The sequence below is a fragment of the Scardinius erythrophthalmus genome (genome assembly GCF_964197995.2).
Source record: "Scardinius erythrophthalmus genome assembly, chromosome: 15".
NCBI classification, from domain to species: Eukaryota; Metazoa; Chordata; class Actinopteri; order Cypriniformes; family Leuciscidae; genus Scardinius; species Scardinius erythrophthalmus.
In genome coordinates, this window is record NC_138235.1 from 27,377,433 (window position 1) to 27,402,690 (window position 25,258).

The window sequence follows — 25,258 nt, forward strand, 5'->3', positions numbered from 1 at the left end:
CGTACTGCGTTTTATCAAAACGCTACGGGAACCCCTTGCAAAACGCCGTGCGTGCTGGGATAAAAACACTGATCACCGGAAGCTATTTCAGGCATACAGTGCATAATCACCAGATTGACTCACACAGAGTCAGGGAATAAGGGTGGGAGCCTTGATTCCCTAAATTGTAGCGTCGTAGAATAGACATATCCACAGACGCAAGTATAACATCACATAGACAGGGTAGGGAGCCTGAACTAATGTGGAAATGTGGGTCTTACACAGTTCTGCCCAAGATAGTCGGTAGCGCATAGCGCGTGAGTTTCAGCGGTCTGACTGGACGGCTGAACGGATTACACCGACAAAAGCTTAGCCTGCAAGGCGGGAACCTCTAGGTTATAAAACCTCATAAATGTAGACGGCGAGGCCCAGCCCGCCGCCGTACATATATCCTGTAGGGAAATCCCGCTGGACCAAGCCCACGAAGAAGCCACGCTTCTCGTGGAGTGCGCTCTGACTCCCAACGGGCATGGAATGCCTTTGGCAGTATAAGCCAGCGCTATGGCGTCAACTATCCATCTGGATAGACTTTGTTTCGAAACAGCCATTCCTTTGGAACGTCCACTGAACGAGACAAAGAGCTGCTCTGTCTGTCTGAAGACAGCAGAGCGGGACATATAAGCTCTTAAAGCCCTAACAGGGCAAAGAAAACTCGAGTCCCCTTCCTCACTTGATGCCGGCAGGGCAGCCAGGGAAATGACCTGAGCCCGAAAAGGCGTGTTGAGGGATTTCGGCACATAGCCGTGCTTAGGTTTGAGTATGACTTTAGAGTCATTAGGGCCAAACTCCAAGCACGCCGGGCTCACAGAGAGCGCGTGCAGGTCGCCTATGCGCTTCACTGAAGCGAGAGCCATCAAAAACACTGTTTTGAAAGACAAGTGTTTGAGGCTAATAGACTGGATAGGCTCGAAAGGGGCATCTTTCATGGCCGCTAGGACCGTAGAAAGGTCCCACAAAGGAACTGAAGGAGGTCTAGGTGGATTCAGTCTCCTAGCTCCCCTGAGGAAGCGGATGACTAAATCATTCCTTCCCAGCGACTGACCCAGCGTTGAACCAGAGAACGCTGAAATAGCCGCCACATACACTTTGAGCGTGGAAGGGGATCTGCCCTTATCCAACAGCTCTTGTAGGAAGGAGAGAACCTCCGTTACCTCACACTCGAGGGGTGAAATGCTCCGAGCTGTACACCAGCCGGAGAAAACCGACCACTTCGAAGCATAAAGCCGCCGTGTCGACGGCGCTCTAGCCTGAGTGATGGTATTCACGACTCCCTCTGTGAGACCAACGGGTATCCGTTGAGCACCCACACATGAAGGGACCATAGTTCCGGGTGTGGGTGCCAAATCGAGCCTCCGGCCTGCGAGAGGAGATCTCTCCTCAGCGGCAGTGGCCATGGATCGATATCTGTCAACTGCATAAGCACTGGGAACCATATCTGGTTCTCCCAGAACGGAGCTACAAGCAGGACTGGGCATTTCGTTTCCCTGACCCGTTCCAGCACCTGTGGCAGGAGGGAGACGGGGGGAAAAGCGTATAACGGACAGCGCGGCCACCTTCGGGACAGCGCGCTGTCGGTTTTTGAAAAGAATGCGGGGCAGTGCGCGTTTTCGCGGGACGCGAAGAGGTCCACCTCCGCTCTGCCGAATCTCTCCCACAACAGCCGGACTGTTTGTGGGTGTAGAGACCATTCGCCCGGGGGAACATTGTTCCTGGACAGTCTGTCTGGGCCCACATTCTGAAGCCCAGGTACATGCACTGCTCTCAGCGAGCGTAAGTTGTGCTGAGCCCATAATAGGAGGCGTTTCGCCAGCCTGTACAGGGATAAGGATTTCAGACCGCCCTGGCGATTTATGTAGGACACCACAGCCATGTTGTCCGAGCGGACTATGACGTGTTCGTCCTTGATGCGGGGACAAAAACGCGTCATCGCGTTGTGCACTGCCAGCATTTCTAGGCAGTTTATGTGTTGGAGCTTTTCTCGTTCCGACCACAGGCCGAAGAACGGTCTGCCCTCGAGCAGAGCTCCCCATCCCGAGGTGGATGCGTCTGTAGACACCATCCTCACTCTCGAGGAAGTCCCCAGGCTTACACCTGATTGGTACCAGTCGTCCGCCGTCCAAGGCGTCAGGGCTGAAACACAGCTGTGATCGACCTTGAGGCGTAATCGACCGGTCGCCCACGCTCTGCGCGGTACCCGCGCTTTCAACCAGAACTGCAGCGGGCGCATGCGGAGCAAGCCCAGCCGGAGAACTGACGATGCTGAGGCCATGAGACCCAGCATCCTTTGAAACTTCCTGAGCGGGGTGACAGCGCCGCGGCGAAAAGCCCTCGCCGCGCGCTGAATGGCCAGCGCGCGCTGTGGTGACAGCCGCGCTGTCATAGACTGTGAGTCCAGAACGACACCCAGAAACGAAATCGTTTGACTGGGGTTCAATGAACTTTTCGTCCAGTTGACTGTGATACCAAGATTCTCGAGGTCTCGAAAATGGTTCTGTGCTCCACGAGCTGTGATCGTGATTGAGCTAGGATCAGCCAGTCGTCCAAATAGTTCAGCACTCGCATGCCTCTGAGTCTGAGAGGAGCGAGCGCTGCGTCCATGCATTTCGTAAATGTACGAGGTGCTAGGGACAAGCCGAATGGCAGGACTGTATACTGGTATGTCTGACCCTCGAAGGCGAATCTCAAGTATCGCCTGTGGTGTGACGCTATCTGTATTTGAAAATACGCGTCCTTCAGATCTATCGACATGAACCAGTCTTCTCGGCGAACGTGCGCGAGAATTTTGCTGGTTGTGAGCATTTTGAAACTGCGTTTCACTAATACTCTGTTCAGCCGTCTTAGATCCAGTATGGGTCTGATACCGCCGTCCTTTTTGGGGACTAGAAAGTATCTGCTGTATAGTCCCCCTTCGCTTAGAGCTGGGGAAACGCGCTCTATCGCCCCTTTGCTTATCAGTTTTGATATTTCGGCTCGAAGTAAGTGAGCTACTTCCAACGAAACCGTAGTCTCGACGCGCGCTGTGAAGCGGGGAGGGCGTCGGCAAAACTGTAGCGAGAAGCCTCTCTTTATAATGCCTAGCACCCAGTCCGAAACCCCTGGGAGCGCTGCCCATGCATCTGCATGGCTGGCTAGGGGCTGGATACGGAGCGCGCTCTGATCGCCGTGCGACAGAGGCGCTTCGGGGGATACAAACATAGGCGTTATGCCTGTGGCATTTGAGGCGGGGCGCGCGCTTAATACAGCGGGCGAGACGCTCATCCTCGACCTCGCTACAGTGCTTAGCTGAGTGAGGGAGGACTGAGAAAGTCTCATAGGACCCATGTGAGCGAGTAGATGTGGGCTGGGAGCGGGCACATTTACTGCTTTGGGCGCGGCGTCTGCCTGAGCAGAGCGCGCGCTCACAGTTCTCGTTTTTACAGAGAGCCTGTGATGTGTTAGACATAGTGTTCGTGGGCACTGGGAAGTGGGCACTCTCACTATGCTGGAAGCGCAATCGACCTGAGTCGATTTTATGTGCGCGGGCCCTAAGTGTAGGGCTGTGCTTATGTGTAGTGATGGGCACTGAGGAGTGGGCATCGAGACTACATTTATAGCACCATCGGCCGTGGCCGGGACACCAGAAAATACACTCTTTCTGAGATTTATCTGGGTAGCCGTGAAAACGGCTTTTGTGTGCAGGCAAGCGGGCAGCAGTGCGGGCTTGCTCTCTGCAGAAAACACTGGAACAGTCGCAAATCTTGGGACTGAAACAGTGGGGCGCTTGGGTGGGAGGCCGGCCGCAACGGGACTCACACACCTGCGCTTTCCTAGGCTTGCTAGGACTTCTTCGGCACTTCAGGCTTTACCACGACCTTCGATCGCGGCCCGCGCGAGGAGGGGCGCCGGGCACTGGACCGAGAGCGGGGCCTCGAGCTGCGCTGCTGTGGCTGCTGCGATGAGGCGGCCGAAGGCGGGGGCTGAGGCTGAGAGCTCCGCGGGGTCCGTTTGTCACGACCCGCTGCAGAACCGGAGCGCTTCGGCAGGAAGTGCTTGAAGGCTTGAGACGCTTTTTGGGCCTCGGTAAATCTCTCCACGAACTCGGAGAGAGAAGAACCAAAAAGGCCGGTGGAAGACAGCGGGGCATCGAGAAACGCAGTGCGCTCGGAATCGGCCATCTCCGTGAGCGTCAGCCATAAGTGTCTCTCAGCGACAGTGGCGGAAGCCACACAGCGTCCCATGGCTTGTGCGGCGGCCTTAGTAGCTCGGAGCGTGAGATCTGAAGCGCTCCTTAAATCCGCGATGCAGATAGCGTCAGGTCCCATCTCGTCCAGTTTACGGAGGAGATCACCCTGGTAGATCTGCAGCGTAGCCATGGTGTGTAGCGATGACGCGGCCTGCCCAGCGGCGGAGAAGATTCGCGCGAGCAGCGTCGACGTCATGCGGCAGGCTTTAGAAGGCAACACCGGTTTAGCCCGCCGTCCAGCAGAGGGCGGGCAAAGGTGGGTCGCTATCGCCTGTTCCACCGGCGGAAGAGAGAGGTAGCCTCGGTCTCCGGCCTTATCCAGGGAGGAAAAAGCGGGTGAGACAGATGAGCGCGTCCGCGCAGAGAAGGGCGCGTTCCAAGCCTTCGCAACTTCTTCATGTAACTCAGGAAGAAAAGGAGCGGGCTTAGATTCCGGAGAAGTGCGCTCACCAGGGAGGAAGCTACCATCCAGCCGGGTTCGAGAGGGGGGCTCCGGTGCAGACCACTCGAGGCCGAGGCTCGCCGCGGCCAGCGCGAGTACTCGCATGAGCTCCTTCTCAATGTTGGCTCTCGTTGAGGGCTTGCGGGCAGGAGGCGCGAGGTCCTCAAAGCTCGCCCAATCCTCGCTGCCTGAAGCTACCAGAGAGCAGGAATCCTTTTCCCCCGACGCGGCCTCTGAACCGACTTCCTCTGATGAAGCGGCGGCAGACTGCGGGCGCTGAGCATCAGGAAGTGATTCGAGAGAGGCCGGTGAAGCTGGCGGGCGAACCGGCGAGCTTGGTCGGGCTGGAGCGGGTTCCGGGACCCGCTGCGAGCGGCGCTTTTTACGGCGCGGCATCGCGGCGGTGAATGCAGGCTTGGAAAAGGATGCCAGGCGAGTCCTCAGAGTCACCATCGGCAAAAGCTCGCAGTGAGGGCATCCGCCGTCAGCGAGCGCGAGCGCTGCATGGTCCTCACCCAGGCAGGAAACACAGATGACGTGCTTGTCTCCCTCGGTGAGTGGGGCTCGGCACGAGCCGCAAGAAGGCATCTTAAAAAAGACGCAGCTCTTTTAGGGGTGAGTGATGCAGGAAACACACACACACACACACAAAGGCAATGAAAGGATATAGGCGCCGGAAAGCGCAGCAGGTACGGCTGTAGAAGGCGGCGTTGGCCAGCAGCTTCGAGGGCTCGTCCCGCTGATGTGCTTGCTTCAACGACGCTGCTTCCGTGATCCAGCGATGCGTGCGCTTCGCTGAAGAGATTAAAATCAAGTGAGTCAGCCTTCTCGAGCTCCTTTTATAGAGGTAAGCCACGCCCGTTTCGGCGGGAAGTGGCGAGGAGGGCGCGAAGCGCCCTCATTGGCCTGATGTCATCTCAGGCCTCGCTCGATAGGCTTAAGCAGTTGCCGCAGAGCAGCCAATGAGCGAACAAGCCGTCTCGCCATAGCTGTCTGCTGCTGCCGCAACGCGTTTTACATATATGAAAATTAAAGGATAATTTTTGCTTCAGTGTTTCGTGAAAAGAGACTTTTCCCGTAGCGTTTTGATAAAACGCAGTACGAGAGGACTCTCGTAAGAGAACACCTGAATCTTAGCATTCATACAGTGAGGTCGATCTATAGTTAGCAGCTTGTTCACTAATTTCAAACTAGCATTAAAGGGCAGCATATCACACAGGCTTTGAGGGCAGTCCTCAACTGAAAGAGAGCTCATTTTAGAGCAAAGTCAAAATAACCATTACACAAATGCATCAGAAAGAGAAAGAGCCAAACAGAGAGAGAGAGCCAAGGTTTAGAGATAGATGATGCCCATGCCTAGACTGATCTACTCTTAGACTTCCTTACGCTGTCATCAGTGGCTGCCTTATCTATTATCACCTCAGGCAGTAGGCGTCCGCCAGGCCCCGGCCCGATGAGAGAGACCACTCCATTGCAATCCACAGTGCTGTTGCGCTTGCCGTAGTAACCCGTGTAGCTGTTGCGACGTTGCGGGCTTAAGAATGAATCGCGCCTCTCGTCGTACTCCTCAACCGTGCTGTGCTCATCATCTGCAAACTCGTTCTCTGAGCCTCCGTCCTTACAGCGGCTGAAGATGCTGCTCTTACTGTTGCGTCTTGAAGGGAATGGTGAGCCTGGGATACTGAGAAGAGACTAGAGGCAAGGAAAACAGAGTGAAAATGGTAAAATGTTGAATTGGTAACACTTCATTTTACAGTGTTTCTGTTACACATTTTACACGTACTATAATAACAACAGTAAATTTTGCATAATTACAAGCAACTAACCCTAAACTAATACCTAATTATATATCAAGTACATGTGGTTAATTAATATTACTCAGTACTTATTTGTATAATTACAATGTAACAAGGGCACCTTAAAATAAAAAGTGGAACTGTTGACTTGTTTGGTTTTACACACTTGCTCTCACAGTGGAATGTTTAACATTAGGCACAGACATTAGGTACTTTTTCCATTATTTCTGAAAAGCAAAATGGTACAAGATGGTGATTTCTGGCTTGTCCCACCTCTAAGGTCTTGACAGGTCTTGTCCAAAGTTAAACATTTTTATTTTTTTTTAATAAAGGAATTTATTACAAAGATTCATATTTTCTTCCTATTTGAAAAAGTAGTGGTAGTGGTAGTGACACAGAAGTGGTAAATTAATTTGGTCTTTTTCTACAACATTGCAAGAAATTTTGATTTAATTTTTTATTCCTGCATTTATGAAGCTTAGCAATTAACAATAACAAAATAAGTTATTTTAAGAATAAAATGACGAAGCAAATATTTTCCTTTCATTTATGATAAATCTTTATGTAATTGTATTTCTATACATTTTATTAATAATTACCCATTTAATGTTGATGTTTATGTAATTTTTTATATTAATTACTAGGGCTGACTTCTAATAGTCGAGGATTCGACGATTCGATTCGGAGAGGTCTGATTCGACTATGAACCTCATAGTCGAATACATGGGCGTCAGTTTGGTTTGAAATGTGCTGGGGACAGAGACGCATTCGCATTTTCAGAAGGGCTGGGTACCATTTTTATTTTATTTTTTTCGCTTTCGCGCAGGTCATGTTTTGAAAGACGATGTCCTGTAGCTTACTAATGTAAATAAATAAAAATGTATTCAAAAATCTGCTTCACGTTTTCAGCAGGGCTGCGGAGCGGCTGTGAGTTGACTCCACGGTTCTCATGTGCGTTAAAAAGCTTTACGTGGTTTAATGTACCTAAACAATGATTACCAAATTCCCCTCTCATGTTGCTCCTCATAACCACTTAAAATGGTAAAAAAAAATCGAATCCAGAGTCCAATTATTATGGACGTTAACAGATATTAAGCGTTTCTGCTTCACATTTTCAGCAGGGCTGCGGAGCGGCTGTGAGTTGACTCCACACGGTTCTCATGTGCGTTAAAAAGCTGACTCCACACGGTTCTCATGTGCGTTAAAAAGCTTTAAGTTGTTTAATGTACCTAAACAACGATTACCAAATTTCCCTCTCATATTGCTCCTCATAACCACTGAAAATGGTCAAAAAATCGAACCCAGAGTCCAATTATTATGGACGTTATCTGATATTAAGCGTTTCTGCTTCACATTTTCAGCAGGGCTGCGGAGCGGCTGTGAGTTGACTCCACGCGGTTCTCATGTGCGTTAAAAAGCTGACTCCACGCGGTTCTCATGGGCGTGAAAAAGCTTTACGTGGTTTAATGTACCTAAACAACCATCACCAAATTTCTCTCTCATATTGCTCCTCATGTTTATGAAATGTTATGATATATGTGTGATATATATGTGTTTTTTAGCTCTTTTGTTTGAAATGGAAAAAATCTAGCTGCTATCTAAAAAAAAAAAAAAAAAAAAAAAAAAGGTTCGACTATCAGTCGACTACGGCAAAATCTAACGAATCAGATTCGACTATGAAAATCCTTAGTCGAAAACAGCCCTATTAATTACACATCATTTATGCCATATACAAAATTATGGATGTCCAGGATACATACATTTAATAAAATGTATTAGTCATAAAATAAATAATAAGCAGCTTATATAATATTTTGTTGAACGTTATTTTTGCATGCTGTATTCTTCACACACCATTTGTTAAAAAAAGAACAAAATTTATTTTTAAGAGCATATTTTGTACTCTATTCATAGAAAGCCACATTAACAAAATTGACGATACACAGATGCCATTCTTTACCTGGTTCATTATAGAACTCCTACGCCCTAAACGGTTGTCAGGGAACCGGAATCTGCTCCTCCTGCTTCCATCATCCGATTCGGATTTGACAAACTTCTCACTGTCCCCTTTCTCCTTTTCCTGTTCTTTCTGCCGCCACTTCTTCTTGCGGTTGCGTCGCTCTTTGGCACTCTTGGAACTGAGTTTAGACATCTCAGATGAGCTGCAGGACAAGTTCCCTCCTCCTTCACCATCATCCTCCACCACGTCCTCAGACACCGTCCCCGCCGACGTTGCCATAGCATTAGCCTGCCATCACAAAATGTTTCAATCATTCACTGATCTAAATTATTTAGATAATAATAATAATATAGATTCCAACAGTCACAAAAATGCCCACAATTAAAAATCAGACTTGATCACAAGTGAATAACTAAATGCAAAACAACCATCCAATATACCAGGCAAACATTATACTAGAACACATTTGAAATTAAACAAGGAGGACCCTTATTATTATCGGCTTTGAAACAGTGCCAGACCTGCACGTCATCCTGATGTTTCCTCAGCGCTTCCAGCATGGCTTTAAACTCCGCCTCCTTTTGCTCCGCCTCTTCCATAGTGGCCTGGTTCTGTTCCTCATATGCCATGGCCACCACAGCCAGGATCAGATTCACAAGGTAGAACGAGCCAACAAAGATTACCAGCACAAAGAAAATCATGTAGGTCTTCCCCGCTGCTCTCAGGGTCTGTGGATGAGGGACAGATCAGAAGCATCTTAAATTCGAGAGCATTCATACATCACTATAAAAATGGTTTGTTTTTTTACACACATATACACACTGACGAATTTCTAAACACTCATAAACATAATATCCAGGGATTTTGGCCGTGCTATTTCACTTACATACATGTTGAAGAGAACTCTCTGGAAAATTCAAATGTCAGTTAATTATTCTGAGAATATTTGACCTACTTGTGCATAGAATGCAAATACACATAAATAAACACATACATTCATGCATACATACTATTACACAGACTGGCTTAAGGCAGCTACTGGCGCCCTGACATGCTGGTGCACAAACAGAAAGACAGATGGTTTGGAGTGAGAAAATTAAAAAGAGAAGAACAGAAATATAACCAGTAATTTCATGGTTTTTAGCAGTACGGTTGTTTTGCCTGACAAAATAATGAGAAAATACTAAGCCTAACTTATGAGGAGTGACATTTCTTCTCATCAGCTTTAAAAGAACTGCAATTACGTGTCTTCTAGGAATAAAATGCATTCAATAGCTAAATACGGGGGGTATAACATTCAGTTCATATATCTATATATATCTATATCTATATATATATATATCTATATACATATATATGTATCTATATCTATCTATCTATCTATCTATCTATCTATATATATATATATATATATATATATATATATATATATATATATATACAGTGAGGAAAATAAGTATTTGAACACCCTGCTATTTTGCAAGTTCTCCCACTTAGAAATCATGGAGGGGTCTGAAATTGTCATCGTAGGTGCATGTCCACTGTGAGAGACATAATCTAAAAAAAAAAATCCAGAAATCACAATGTATGATTTTTTAACTATTTATTTGTATGATACAGCTGCAAATAAGTATTTTAACACCTGAGAAAATCAATGTTAATATTTGGTACAGTAGCCTTTGTTTGCAATTACAGAGGTCAAACGTTTCCTGTAGTTTTTCACCAGGTTTGCACACACTGCAGGAGGGATTTTGGCCCACTCCTCCACACAGATCTTCTCTAGATCAGTCAGGTTTCTGGGCTGTCGCTGAGAAACACAGAGTTTTAACTCCCTCCAAAGATTCTCTATTGGGTTTAGGTCTGGAGACTGGCTAGGCCACGCCAGAACCTTGATATGCTTCTTACAGAGCCACTCCTTGGTTATCCTGGCTGTGTGCTTCGGGTCATTGTCATGTTGGAAGACCCAGCCTCGACCCATCTTCAATGCTCTAACTGAGGGAAGGAGGTTGTTCCCCAAAATCTCGCAATACATGGCCCCGGTCATCCTCTCCTTAATACAGTGCAGTCGCCCTGTCCCATGTGCAGAAAAACACCCCCAAAGCATGATGCTACCACCCCCATGCTTCACAGTAGGGATGGTGTTCTTGGGATGGTGTTCTTACTCATCATTCTTCTTCCTCCAAACACGTTTAGTGGAATTATGACCAAAAAGTTCTATTTTGGTCTCATCTGACCACATGACTTTCTCCCATGACTCCTCTGGATCATCCAAATAGTCATTGGCAAACTTAAGACGGGCCTTGACATGTGCTGGTTTAAGCAGGGGAACCTTCCGTGCCATGCATGATTTCAAACCATGACGTCTTAGTGTATTACCAACAGTAACCTTGGAAACGGTGGTCCCAGCTCTTTTCAGGTCATTGACCAGCTCCTCCCGTGTAGTTCTGGGCTGATTTCTCACCTTTCTTAGGATCATTGAGACCCCACGAGGTGAGATCTTGCATGGAGCCCCAGTCCGAGGAAGATTGACAGTCATGTTTGGCTTCTTCCATTTTCTAATGATTGCTCCAACAGTGGACCTTTTTTCACCAAGCTGCTTGGTAATTTCCCCGTAGCCCTTTCCAACCTTGTGGAGGTGTACAATTTTGTCTCTAGTGTCTTTGGACAGCTCTTTGGTCTTGGCCATGTAAGTAGTTGGATTCTTACTGATTGTATGGGGTGGACAGGTGTCTTTATGCAGCTAACGACCTCAAACAGGTGCATCTAATTTAGAATAGTAAATGGAGTGGAGGTGGACATTTTAAAGGCAGAATAACAGGTCTTTGAGGGTCAGAATTCTAGCTGATAGACAGGTGACTAAACACTCCTCCATGCACGAATTAAAGGTAAGGCTAACAAAGCATATTAAACTGGATTCAGAGAAACCCATCCTCGTAATTGATAAACAAATATTGTTTCCTGTTGTTTACAAATGTAGTAACAAGTGTAAAAAGCATGAGAATAACTCAAGCCCTGAGTTTATTTAATTTACAATGCTAAATGCAAATATTTAAATTCAACTGACTACTGACAAAATAAAGCAAAATTTATTTTTGTTTTCAAAGTAGATTATTCAATGAAGATTAAATATATAACATTTGATTTAGGAAATAATCATTTGGTTAGTGGTAAAATTAAGAGTATAAAAAAAAAAAGACTACGCCCTTACCAGCATGTACAAGTTCTCCCAAAAGTCCTGCGTCATGAGGCGGAAGAGAGCCAGGAAAGCCCAGCCAAAACTGTCAAAGCTGGTGTAGCCATAATTTGGATTGCGACCAGCCTTCATGCATGTGTAGCCTTCAGGACAGCGACTGAGGCAAAAAAGTGCACACAACCCATAATGACCATTCTATGGATTAGCATAAAACGTTTGTCTCTGTGAATTACTTCTGCTATTCTTGATGTTATTTAAACATATGAATGCACAAAGGCAACTGCCTCCAACTGCAGCTTCTACGTGTTTTGTCTTTTTTAATAAAGAAGTGTAGTTTATGTTTTCTAAATGTCTATGTTGTATGATTTAAAGTTTTGGAACCATGCTTGGAACCAAACACTCACCCTGAATCAGAGCTGTTTCCACATAGAAGACCATCCAACTGGTCTGGCAGGAAGTAGAAATTTTCTAATGACAAACAGAGATGTAGAATCAATTACCTAAACCATTTCGTATTTTTGATCAAGACAATAAAATCTTGGCCAATACTGTTAAGGCAGAAAAGAGATAAATGGCTGAAATTAAAATTATATACTACTTTTTTTATAAATTAAAAAATGAAAACACTAAAAACTGAAATCAATCGTTTTAAATGCTAAAAGTGAACATAGGCATCCCAACAGTATAATGCACATGGATATTCATTTTTGTGATTTGCCAAAAAATAAAATACATTTAGCAGAGTTATTAAATTATTAGTGTTGGATGATTGTAAAAGTAATCTACTATTGGCTGAAACCAATACACTGTGCATCCCTAACCATTTTTTGTAATTTGTGTGTGACAAACTAAACAGAAGCTCACTCTCATTCATGACGTAGGCGTCCCAGTCAAATGCATTGCTGCCATTGGTATCAGGGAACATGTCTGTGATGTTAATGGGCCAGATGACACACTTTTGCCGCAGATTTCCCATGAAGAGCTGCAGACCAATGAGGGCAAAGACACTGAGGCAGAACACGGTGAGGATCATCACATCTGACAGCTTCTTCACAGACTGGATCAAAGCGCCAACAATGGTCTTCAGACCTATGAGATATTGAATATGCACACACATACACGCACAAATATGCACACAAACACACACGCACACACACATACACAAAGGCACAGACAGTTGCATGTGTGCTCAAATCCCAGAAGTGTATGAAAGGAGTCTTCAAGGCATGACTTTTTTTTTTTTTTTTTTGAGCTCATGTCTATGTTTCTGGTTTGAAGACACTCTGTCTTATATACGCATATACTCGAGTCGTCTTATCTGTGGTTCTCAACTGGTGGTTTTCAGGTATGTTCTGATTGCATGGAACTATGCTACATTTTAACCCTATAGAAAATTATGTAATACATTTCTTAATTTATTGAATACCTGAATACTGAAAAAAAAGGAAAAAAAAGAATAAATGGCCAGAAAGCACAGACCATTGTCAGAATCTAAGTATTATAGGACAATAGAATATTTTAGTTAGAATTTTTTAGGGCCTTTTCCAGCCGTGCGATTATTCCCCCAGTATCAGCACTGGAACCGTTATACACCTACACACACACACACACACACACACACACACACACACACACACACTCTCTGTAAATATACAGTATTGTTGTTGATATCGAAAGCTAAACATCCAATTAAATTTAAACATCATGTGTCATTTTGTAGAAATTAGCAAACTAAGACAGATGGCAACATATACATAATGCTTGGCATGCTTTCATCATAAACAGAGTTTTGGCCTAATGTGTTTTGTGTGATAAATTGCTGACTGCCAACAGTATGAAATCAATTTTATCTGATTGTAAATGTAAAATCTGAATCCAGAAGCAAAATCAGTTGAGAACCACTGATCCGGATGCTTAAGGATGCACTTCCGCATAAATTAAAATAAATATTTTTAATTGTTCATTATTTATTTTTCCATTTTAAATCATGCCTTGAATCCTTATTTTAATTGATTATGACAACATATAAATAACAGCACCACAAAATACACTTTAAGTTTCTTTACACAGATACTGCTTAGGAGCCATCCCATCATTTGGTCTATTCAAAAGAATTATTTACTATTCTTCTTAAACTTGGTTTTAATAAATGCCTACAGAAGATAATATATTATTTCAGGGCATGCAAAAATCAATCCTGAAACTTTTTTTGAATTACGGAATTTCAAAAAAGAAGTTTCAAGGTTCAAGGGAGGGCTCCCAGAAACAGAAAAACCTGACATCCATTTGTCTATTAATACTTCAGCACAACCAGAGGGCAATGACATAGGGAGAATAAAGCAGGCAGGGACTAAGGGGGTGAAGATTACATGCAGGTCATTACAGCTCAAAGACTGAACAGAAACAAGTCCAGTGTTAAAATCTTCCAGGGCTCCACCAGACATGCTGAGCTAAACATCATGAGAACTGCACTGACTCCTCACAGATTCAAAAGAACTGCTCTATCTTCAAGACAGTAGAATCTCAAATGTAATGCTGAAGTTTAGTATTGATCTGCTACAATCCTCTTGCCCATAAACCCCATCAAAACTTCTAAAAATCTCCCAGGGCTCAGGGATTTGATAAGTAGGCTTAGGCCCTTACTGAAAATAACATGGAAATGACAAATATTACTTGCAGTAAAACCTAGTCAGCTAAATAAAACAACAATCTGTTATTTCGCTGAAAATGACTGCATATGATGCTAATGTGTCAAGACGTTAAGCTAAAGGTCTGGCATTTTTGCAAGGCCACTGAAGGAAAATAAATAAATTCACTCCTCTGAAACAGACAAAGAAAAAAAAAATCTCCCTTGACCATCTGCACTATACTTCTTTTTTCACTTCCAGGTGCAATTTGTGAGTTTCATACAAAATAAAGGAAAAAAAGTGAACAAAAATGAATATAAAAAATAAAATAAAAAATAAAAGGCAGCCAAGCACTTAGTAGGCTAATACTATAAAAGCAAGTGACTTCCAAAGCATCATGCAGCATAAAATATGTCCACAAACTAGGCTTGGCAGTCTTCATAAATAAGTAACAAGTATGTTCTTTGGGAACTCACTGAGAGCCATTCAATTTTCATCTTGGGGAACAAAACATAGCTTGTTAAAAATAGTGCTCTGAGGCCAGGGGCTAGTTTGAAAGTTCTATTTGTATCCTGATACATTAAACAGCTAAATTAATGCATTCATACCTTTGCAGTTTGATTTTTTGGAGGCTACTGGTCCAACTCTGTTTTAGACAGTGTACCCCTAGGTTCTCTTTTAGACTGAAACATCACTTTATCTAAAGTCTTTACTGTTAAATCTGCAATAAAATAGAGCCTTATGTAACTCAGAGATCTGGTTTAGTGTTTAGCAACATAATAACAACAAACCTACAAGTAATATAGTGGCTTGAGTTCAACCCTGTTCAGGGTTTGTTCACAGATATGTTTAATGCCTACATAAAAGAGGTTACAGAGGTTCGCTCACCAAAGCTCTCTAAATCGCTCTAATCTGCTCTGGGATAAAAAGGCTGTCGAAAACCAAAGGACTCTGGAGATTGATAGTAGACTGCAAAGCCTATCAAAAATGTATAAGTACCATTTTTGATGATTTTGGAGATAGTAAAAAAAGCAAATTAAATGGTCTTCTCCAAATTAATTTCCGCTAAAAAATAATGAGAGAGAAGTCCAACAAAAAAGATTTCAAATCGAATAGTAATAGGGGGTCATACTGAAAGTTAACCTCAGCGTCAAAACTGCATCTCACCTGGAATGACAGAGATAGTTTTCAATGCTCGGAGAACCCTGAATGTTCTCAGCGCAGATACATTCCCCAGGTCCACAAACTCTGTTACATATCTGAAATAAGGGAGGATCACACACAGACACCAATGACAACCACAAACACACCAAGAACACCACCACGCCAACGAACCACCAGGAGGTACGTCACTCACAGAGCCTGTCCACTACGGGGGGAAAGGAAGGAAAAGAAAACCAAAATACACACACGTACACCTAACACCGACCCGACCCCTCCCGCTCTCACACACTCTCTTACCTGGGATTACAGAAATAGTTTTCAATGCCCTCAGAACTCTGAACGTGCGCAGAGCTGAGACATTGCCTAGGTTTACAAACTCTGTTATATACCTGCAATGATCAGATCAAAGTTACATGGAGACATGGTCATGACTTAGTACTTGATGACTTCCATATGCATATACTAAGATGATCTGTTTCTTAATAGCTTTTAGAGGTGGGGAAAAAAATGAAGTGTAGTCACAATTCAAAATAGAAATGCTAAAAAAAATATTTCTAATTTTATTTAACTAGATGAATTTAAAAAGAATTTAAAAAAGTTTGTATTATTATTATGTTAAATAATACAATGAATTTAAAAAAAGTTTTGGTGGAAAGTAAACATACTACGGCAATAGTAGATTACATTAGCAATGTCTTTCAGATAGAACACAGAATAACTTATAACTATAATAAGTAGTAGTAGTAATAATAATAATGAAAAATATTATGTCATATAGTAAAAATGCTTGCATGTTACATATTTAGTTTTTCCTTCTTCAGTCTAAAAGAAAAAGAGAAAGGCATTGCAATGCATTGTAGATATTTGGTGCAACAACACAAACCTGATCTGTTTCCCACCCCTAATAGCTTTCATAAACAATTATGCTCATATGGTAATATTATTATAGGATATACAATATATCTCAGATGAATTTGTCTGGTATTTGTATAAAAAAAAATACAATGAGATCCAATATAAACAGATAAAATGAAAATGGAGAATGAGAACTAGGAAGGCAGAAAGAGTCAGTGAGTGAGAAAAAGTTCTCTGCGTGGGTTGCTGGTAGGGGTGGGCCATATACCGATATAGACATGATTAACCGGTAGAAATTTGTCAACCACTAGAGATTTTGGACTATTGTTTCTATCGCGGTTTCGCTCATGTGATGTTGCCATTCTGCGCCATCACGAAAGCTTATCATTTGAATGCGTTTTTAATCCTTACTACAATTTATGTAGTAGCCTTTTTCTATAGGCCTATCTAGTGCTTGAAGTTTTTCAGGCAGGTCTATTTCAGTTTTGTCTTTGTTCTGTTGTAGTTTTTTGTCTGATTTCTTGTAATTCGTTTCTTTGTTCCTTATCACTGACTGTTTAATTGTCTTCAGTGATCTTGAGAGTTTGTTTTACTTATTAATTAGGCTAGCATTTTGTGATATTATAATTGGTGATGAAATAACTGTATTGTAATGTATATCGTTAACATGAAATAAAAGTACTCATTGTGATATCAGATGTTGGTCATTTCGCCCACCCCTAGCTGCTGGGAGTCATGTTGATGGTGACTGGCTCTAATCACTGATCTTTTGGAACATCTGAACAATGAAAATTCTCAGAAAGGAAGAATAGAGTGAGTTTTCTGGATTCCCTGCAAGAACCAGGTATAATCACAGCACAGCAGAGGGATGAGGACAGGGACAAATGCAGAGCAGTGAACTTGACAATAAGCAGAGTTGCCACATCCATAAAGATGCTACCTAAAACATTCATATGGTTAGAGAGAGAATATAACACTGAAAATGTGTTGTCTGTGTCCCCCACATACAGTAAGAGCTCAATTTACAAACAGCTTCATCATCCATCATTAAAAAAAAAAAATTAAGCAAGTGTTGAGCTACTGTAGTGTCCTGACTTTTTTCATTTAACTGACTTATTTTTTTATTATTTGCTATTAACCAAATGCTAGCTCAAAAAAAAAGCACACAAGGTTCATAGTTACAAAATTACATACTCTAGAATCAGGATCTTGTAACAGAATTCAAAAAAGGGGACACTTATAGTGGATTCCAAAAGTCTGAGACCACATTGAAATTTGAAAAGAGTAAATTGTTTAATAGAAAAAGAAAACCTTTTTCACTAGTGATCTTAAGCCGGGTGCACACTGTACAATTTATAATAGTCCTTTACGATTATCAGACTGTACGAACATGAACCCCGCTGTAAGCCATGTCACACTGCGGGATCTCAGTTGTCTTTAATGTCAGACTGTACGACAGTCAAGATTCGTTAAAAAACGGACACACGCAAGACCCGTCCAGAGTTTTACTTCATCAATCCTTGACACGCTCGGTGACGCATGATGGATTGAAATGGTGGCTAGCAAACAAAAACTATCTCTAGCTTTAACTTTGATCATGATTTGTCTGTAAAAAAAATAGGGAAATAAACGAAGATGATGTGTGTGGAGCAAGTGGTGGTTTGTTGATGTCACACTTATTGCATCATCAAGTTCTGTGCTCCTATTGGTTTTTGATTTGACGGTTGTTGTAGGAGACGCCACACTGCAGGACTGTGCCTCAAAACTTCTGACAGTGGCAGAATTCCACATGAGGTAAAATTTTATTGCAATGGTCATTAATCGGCTGTCTGTGAACATGTATTGTGATGTATATCGTTAACATGAAATAAAAGTACTCATTGTGATATCAGATGTTGGTCATTTCGCCCACCCCTAGCTGCTGGGAGTCATGTTGATGGTGACTGGCTCTAATCACTGATCTTTTGGAACATCTGAACAATGAAAATTCTCAGAAAGGAAGAATAGAGTGAGTTTTCTGGATTCCCTGCAAGAACCAGGTATAATCACATGTCAAATTAGCGATAAAACACTAAAGATTTTGGCCAAGGATCAGAGGAATATTTTAGGATTCGCAAAAATTTCCCATAATCATAGTGCGCACCCGGCTTTAGAGTTTTAAGTGTGAGAAGATGTAAAAGTGGCTGAATACTTACGCCATTGAGATGACCATGAAATCCAGCCAGTTCCATGGATCTCTAAGGAATGTGAAGCCATCTATACAGAATCCACGGGCAATGATTTTTGTAAGCGATTCAAATGTATAAATTCCAGTGAAGGTATACCTGAGGAAAAAAGCAGGAGGTGGGGATACATTTTTAAATTAAGTAACTGGAACTAAATTATGTACAACCAAGCTGTCTGTTTATTTTTTTGTTGTTGTTGTGAATAACTTGTTTTGAGGCATGCTGTGGTTAGGATCAATACTTACTCTACTTGTTTGGACCACTCGGGAGGATTACTAAAGGTCATGAACACACAGTTGGTCAAAATCGTACACATAATGAACATGCTGAATACTGTGGGTATCAGTTAAGGAAATTATGAGACGTCACAGAATAAAAAAAAAAATCCTTTTACTTTGTAAATATATACATCAGGGCATTCATCAATAACAGATTGCCAAAACAGACAGAAAATTTTGAATTTTGGCTAGTTGTAAAGCACTGCTAGGGCTTAACAATAATTATATTGAAATATTTTTTAGCCTTATGACAATATTTTATATGTATTTATAAACATTATATAAGTGTCACGGTGTGGGTTTGTGTCTTGTTCTTGTCTGTCATGTGGTCCCCTGTCTTTTCATGTTTAGCTGTCTCCCGTTATGTTGATCAGTCTTCCCAGGTGTCTCTGATTAGCTACGCCCCCTTGTTATCTTGTTTAGCTTGTTTGCCTTTGTATTTAAGCCCTGTGTCTAGTTCAGTCTTTGTGAGTTCTTGATGTTGTTATGTTGCATGTTGTCTGTTCTGTTCTGGAGTCTTAGTTCAAGTTTAGTCTTTGTCATAATTCAAGTTTATTTAATAAAACACTGCTGCATTTGGATCCTGCTTCCTGCATCATAACAATAAGAAGTACAGCCATGGACAAAAGTACTGGCAGTGACATAAATGTTGTGTTTCGCAAAGTTTACTGCTTCAGTTGTTGTGGTGTTAGTTCACATTTTTTCTAGATTATTGCACAGGAATGATCAGATGTATTTAAAATAACTGCAAAGAGCTCCATTCAAAAAAAGAAATCACTGTTTTTTGGACCTGGCACAAAATGACCAGCTAACATCATTTCACTAATAATATCATCAGCACATGAGAAAGTGTGACCGAGTACAAGTCAGTTTCATTCTGATTGGATTTTAGGAGCAGACTGCTATAAGAGGGGAGGAGTGCTTCCAATCATTGTGTTCTCATGTTAGCAATGGTTTCCTCTAAAGAAAGATGTGCAGCCATCATTGCTTTGCATCAAAATGGCCTCACATGCAAGGAAATTGCTGCAAAGAATATTGGACCTGAAAGAACCATTTACCGGATCATCAAGAATTTCAAGGGGAATTTCAACTGCACTGAAGGCGGCTTCAGGACGTCCCAGAGTGTCCAACAAGCACCAGAACAGTCTCCTACTGAGGAATCAGCTACGGAATCATGCCACCATTAATGTAGCGCTTGCTCAGTAGTGGCAGTATGGTTGTAACGGTATATATATATCATGGTATGACCACGTACGATTATCATACAGTATTGTGCACATTTACTTATCTACAGTATTGGGGGGGGGAATTAAATGGAGAATCTAACCTGCGCATAAGTTACTTCTTTCCACTTGACTGCTTGATTGATTGACTGATTGATGGATGGATGAATAAATCCAAAGTAGAGCTCTACAATAAATCAAATTGCATCATGGGAAAGCGCAAAAAGACTGCTATAAAAAAATATATAATCTGCTTGATCTGTGTCTCTCTTTCTGAATGATCTCCACCGTTCCCTCTATACTCAAGTACGCGTGACGCTCATGGTGTTTCAGTGTCTGCCGTCTCACAATATGAGGACGTGAACAGCTGCTCTGAGAACGCTTCAAGAGCATTTTATGATTTTATTTCAGAAAAACCATTGTCAAAATAAAAGAATGGTTTAACTTGTAGAAATTGATTGCTATAAACACTGATAGCAACACCGCAGAAGAAATGCCAGCACAGGCATCCAGTATCCGTAGTTTCAGGTGCTGCACATCTCGTATCTTCACACCATAGACAATTGCCTTCAGATGACCCCAAAGATAAAAGTCTAAGGGGGTCAGATCGGGAGACCTTGGGGGCCATTCAGTGTGTGAAGAGTGGGAGAACAGGGTTGCATTGACAATCCAACACAATGGGCAGCACATTGAACACATTTTATAAGTGGTCAGAAACTTGTAAATAACTCATGAACGAATAAAGTTACGTTGAAACCAAGCACACCATTGTTTTTCTTGTGACATTACCAATAAGTTTGATGTGTCACATGGCCCTCTTCCTATTGAAAAAACAAAAGTTGTATCCAAGATGGCCGACTTCTAAATGGCCACCATGGTCACCACCCATCTTGAGGAGTTTGCCCCCTCACATATACTAATGTGCCACAAACAGGACTTTAATATCACCAACCATTCCCATGTTATTACGGTGTATCCATATAAATGGCCCACCCTGTATTACAACTGTATAATAGAATGTACTTCTCAAAAACAACAACAACAACACAATTTCTTTAAACATTATTTAAGGAATATAATTTTTTGTCCATGTTTTAATTGAGTAAATCTCTGTGGTGCAGCACTTAGCCAAAACGTAATCCATAATCAATCATTAAATTTAATTGATTAGACATGTTTTTTTATTATTTAAATTTTAATAAACAAAACAAATGGTTTCAAGTTTGTTATAATAAAGCATTTGTTCACCAAAAAAAAAAAAAACAGTTTTCATTCATTTAATGGTCATTTTAATTGATGGTAATAATAATAATAATTGATTGTTTAATACCGTATATACCATGAAATCGTGAAGCCATGATCACTGTGATCACATCGTGAAGACTTATCATACCATGAAAATCTCATCCGTTACAACCCTAATTGGTAGCAGGTGGGTGTGAGTGAATCTGCACACACAGCGAGTCAAAGACTTTTGGACAACGGCCTGGTGTCAAGAAGAGCAGCAAAAAAGCCACTTCTCTCCATGAAAAACACCAAGGAGTGAAATTCTACAGGAAGAATAAGGATTGGACAGAAGACTGGTGCAAAGTTATCCACTCTGATGAAGCCCCCTTCTGACTGTTTGGGACATCTGGAAAATTGATTGTCCGGACAAGAAAAGGTGAACACTACCATGAGTCCAGTGTCGTGCCAAAAGTGAAGCATCCTGAGACCATCCATGAGTGGGTTTGCTTTTCATCCAAGGGTATGGACTCTCTCATAATTCTGATCAGAAATACTGCCCTGAATAAAGAATGGTATAAAAAACTTCCTGCAAGAGCAACTTCTCCAAATGATAACAGGAACAATTCAGTGATGATCCGTGCATTTTCCAGAATGATGGAGCACCATGTCATAAGGCAAGAGTAATAATGAAGTGGCTCTGAGATCATTACATTGAAATTTTGGATCCTATAGAGAACCTGTGGTCAATCCTCAAAAGGCGAGTGGACAAGCAGAAGCCCACAAATTGTGATCAACTCCGAGCACTAATAAGGCAAGAATGGATCGCCATCAGTCAGGATTTGGACCAGAAGCTGATATCCAGCATGCCAGAGCGAATTGCAGAGGTTATAAAGAAGAAGGGTCATCACTGTAAATCTTGACTTTGTATATATTGTATAACTTACAAAATGCTTATCACTGTTTTCCAGAATACACTAGAAATATGCGAAAAAATAATCTACAAATACTGAAGCAGCAAACTTTGCAAACCACAAAATTCATGTCACTGCCAATACTTTTGGCCATGGCTGTATAATCTGTTTTTTCACAAAATTAACAAAGAAATATTAATGTTTAGGCATAATCATTTTCATTAATAAAGTATACCATATAACAATAAATACACATTAGCATAATTTCAGTATTCACAATGTTGTTTAACTTTATATCACCAGCAAAAAAAAAAAAAAATACTAATGCTAATACCATAACAGGGAGTTTTAAGCTCTTTTGTGTCATTTATATAGGCAGTTAAAACGTTTTATTTTTGTTTAGACTACAACCACATAAACAATTAAATTAGTCAAATAGTTTCCAGTGAACAGGGCAAAGCATTAGCGTTCAAATCGTTGTGGTATATGTTTGATATGTGTTTATGCGTTTCTATGTCAACACTATCAATGCCGATATGAATCTGCAGTTGTCAGGTGGTACAAGTCCAAGCTCTATAAGTTGTTTACTTTCATTATTATTGTAATGTTACATGCTTGGAGACATGAGGTCATTTAATGTTGTCTTTAGTGGTGCTTTGCAGACTCTGCTCTGTGCGTTCATGTGTTTTGCATGAGGCGTGGCTTTTGAGAGAGCGCTCTGAAGGGAGGGTGGGATCTAATGCTTTCAAAACTAGCTTGCTATTGCTAGCCACTCCAAAATTGCCTACCCTACCTTTAACTAAAACATTAGTCTGAAATCTTTAGCTTTATTCCTGGTCATCCCGTGCACCCTAGCAATAAGCAGACATATTAAATATGTGATGCAGAGAAAGACAGTGTAGACAAAGTATTTAACATATATACATTTAAACAGCTGAAAAAGGATATGAATGTATCAAAATTTTAATCGCTATTCGCCTAGCAAGATTAAAAGGGCTTATCATGTACAAGGCAGGTGTGGCACTAAAGCGGAAGATTGTTTTCCCTCTATTTAGGACTATAAATGTCTGTGGAGAAGAAAAACAGACACAGCCAGAGAGAGAGATAAGTGAGAAAAAGACAGAATAACAAAGAGAAAGAGAAACACTAGATTAGTTGCAAGCATAGAGACACATCATCACTTATTCAACTGGAATTTCAGAATTAATAATCATGTACTGAAAGTCTACATCTGGAAGACAAGGCATCATAATGAAGACATTTTGCTTTATATACTACTAAATAATTAAAATCACATTCTTTGGCAAGTAGTAAGTAAATCTGCAAGACTGCATGCAAAAATCCACATTGTACTGGAGTGTAATAAAGTAAAAAAAATATTGCTTAATGTTTATACAACAGTTAGCTAAAGTTCTCGAACTTGATGAGCTGAGAGTGCTGATATATAGTTCAACACAGCATGAATATCATGGCTGCGATTTGGCCATAAGCATGAGGTGGCAGGATGCTTGAAGTAATAATTCACCCAACAATAAAAAAAAAACGGAAAAAAAAACAACAACGTACGGTTGTATTTCGGACGCTTACTGGACTGGATTATGAAGTGCAGGATGGTGCACAGAAGAGCACTGGCATCCGCCACAATTTACTATTTAAACTGCTCAAATATCAGATGTTGTTTTTTTCTTCACAAATGATCCATGAACTTTTTGTGAAGTTGTTGATACTCTTTGGTGCTTTATTAAATCACAATGTACTCCCACTGAAATCGCCAAGCAGATATTCATTAAATGAATGCCCCCCACAATTAAAACTACAGAGCTTTGATCAGAAAACTAATATCATCTTACTAAGATAAAATGCATATGAATATCAGTTGTCACTCTATATATCCCGATAATATAAAAGTAGTTTGCAATAATGTTATAAAAATATCATTCAGATCCAGAAATGCTTTTTACTTTTTGGCCACATGACAACATAAATGAAAACATCTGCAGCAAATTGCATATTTCTGTTTAATTTGGGCCTCTGAATAAAATTGAGGTGTTTTTTGTTCTCCTCGAGTATGAGTTCTATATTCTCAATATATCATACTATATGGTCCATCAAACCCTCATGTATTAAACATTTTTATATTTTGTCTTAAGGTTCAAAATGCTTGGATGAAATATTCTATATTTGGAAGAGGAGAAAAAAAAATATTTATTAATGTCTGTAATAATGCCAAAGATGAACCCTAGTTGTACCCAGATATCTCACTTCTAAATGAATATTAAAAGTTTGAATTCACATGAACATTTTTCAGAGAACTGCTTATGAACACGAACGAGTCTGCGTAAGCTCACCAGCCTTTCAGTAGATAACCTCATAATTGTTTAAATAAAACATGTTTGGTACCATAAAATTTTCATGGGAGGTCGCGTGCATTTGCAGAGATGGGATTCACCCCTCTACTTCTTTTTACATGCTTGAGTTTAGTTGAACACTAAGAAACCCTCTTCAGAACCACGGAGAGTGCCGAGTCTATGCAACCAATGCAGCACCACACATGTAAGCTGAACATAACGTGAGTAGAAACTCCTCAGAAGAATATAGAGCACACAGAATTATCAAAGTTCATAATTTGGGTCATTTCATTTCATTTGGTTTGGTTTGTTGGTCCACAATAATGATTAATGTTAAAGAAGGACAGCTCAGTAAATAAAACTTTGTATATGTAACTAAAGATGGAGAAGAGCTAGATCTATTTGGGTCAGACTGAATCAGGCCACCATGTAAACTACATACTGAGACCTGCTTTGAGAAAAAAAAAAAAAACAGCTCACTGCTCAGCAACCCCAAACTGCATGTGAAACATTGGGGATCAACTGCATCTTCTCCTGTGTTCAAAACACGACAAGATCCATTCAAAACAGTAGCCCAAACCAGTAGTCATATGAAACATCACATATGAAACATCATGAGATGAAAAAATAATGCAGAAGTGGTCCATTTATGAACAAAAATACATTTGCCCTTTCTCAATATTCTCTGGCTATAGTACATGTACATGTGGGCTTCCTCTTTTTAATGCATGACAGGCTGCACAGCTAC

General features: G+C 41.5%; 1 protein-coding gene across 9 annotated transcripts in view; it reads right to left on the reverse strand.

Annotated features, from left to right (window-relative positions):
* scn8aa (sodium channel, voltage gated, type VIII, alpha subunit a) overlaps positions 1-25,258 on the reverse strand; it is a gene marked incomplete at its 5' end in the record, with an annotated part of 62,952 nt that overhangs the window by 28,716 nt on the left and 8,978 nt on the right. For 2 of the 9 annotated variants that reach the window (XM_081387566.1, XM_081387564.1), the window contains 10 exons: positions 6,123-6,395; positions 8,460-8,747; positions 8,981-9,187; positions 11,668-11,809; positions 12,057-12,120; positions 12,517-12,741; positions 15,741-15,832; positions 18,494-18,622; positions 18,769-18,856; positions 23,109-23,229. In XM_081387566.1, coding sequence (XP_081243692.1) covers positions 6,123-6,395; positions 8,460-8,747; positions 8,981-9,187; positions 11,668-11,809; positions 12,057-12,120; positions 12,517-12,741; positions 15,741-15,832; positions 18,494-18,622; positions 18,769-18,856; positions 23,109-23,229 — 1,629 coding nt within the window. Of the gene's footprint in view, positions 1-6,089; positions 6,396-8,459; positions 8,748-8,980; positions 9,188-11,667; positions 11,810-12,056; positions 12,121-12,438; positions 12,742-15,446; positions 15,539-15,740; positions 15,833-18,493; positions 18,623-18,768; positions 18,857-23,108; positions 23,230-25,258 lie in introns of all 9 variants that reach the window. The other 7 variants (XM_081387561.1, XM_081387560.1, XM_081387565.1 and 4 more) reach the window with 6 other exon arrangements.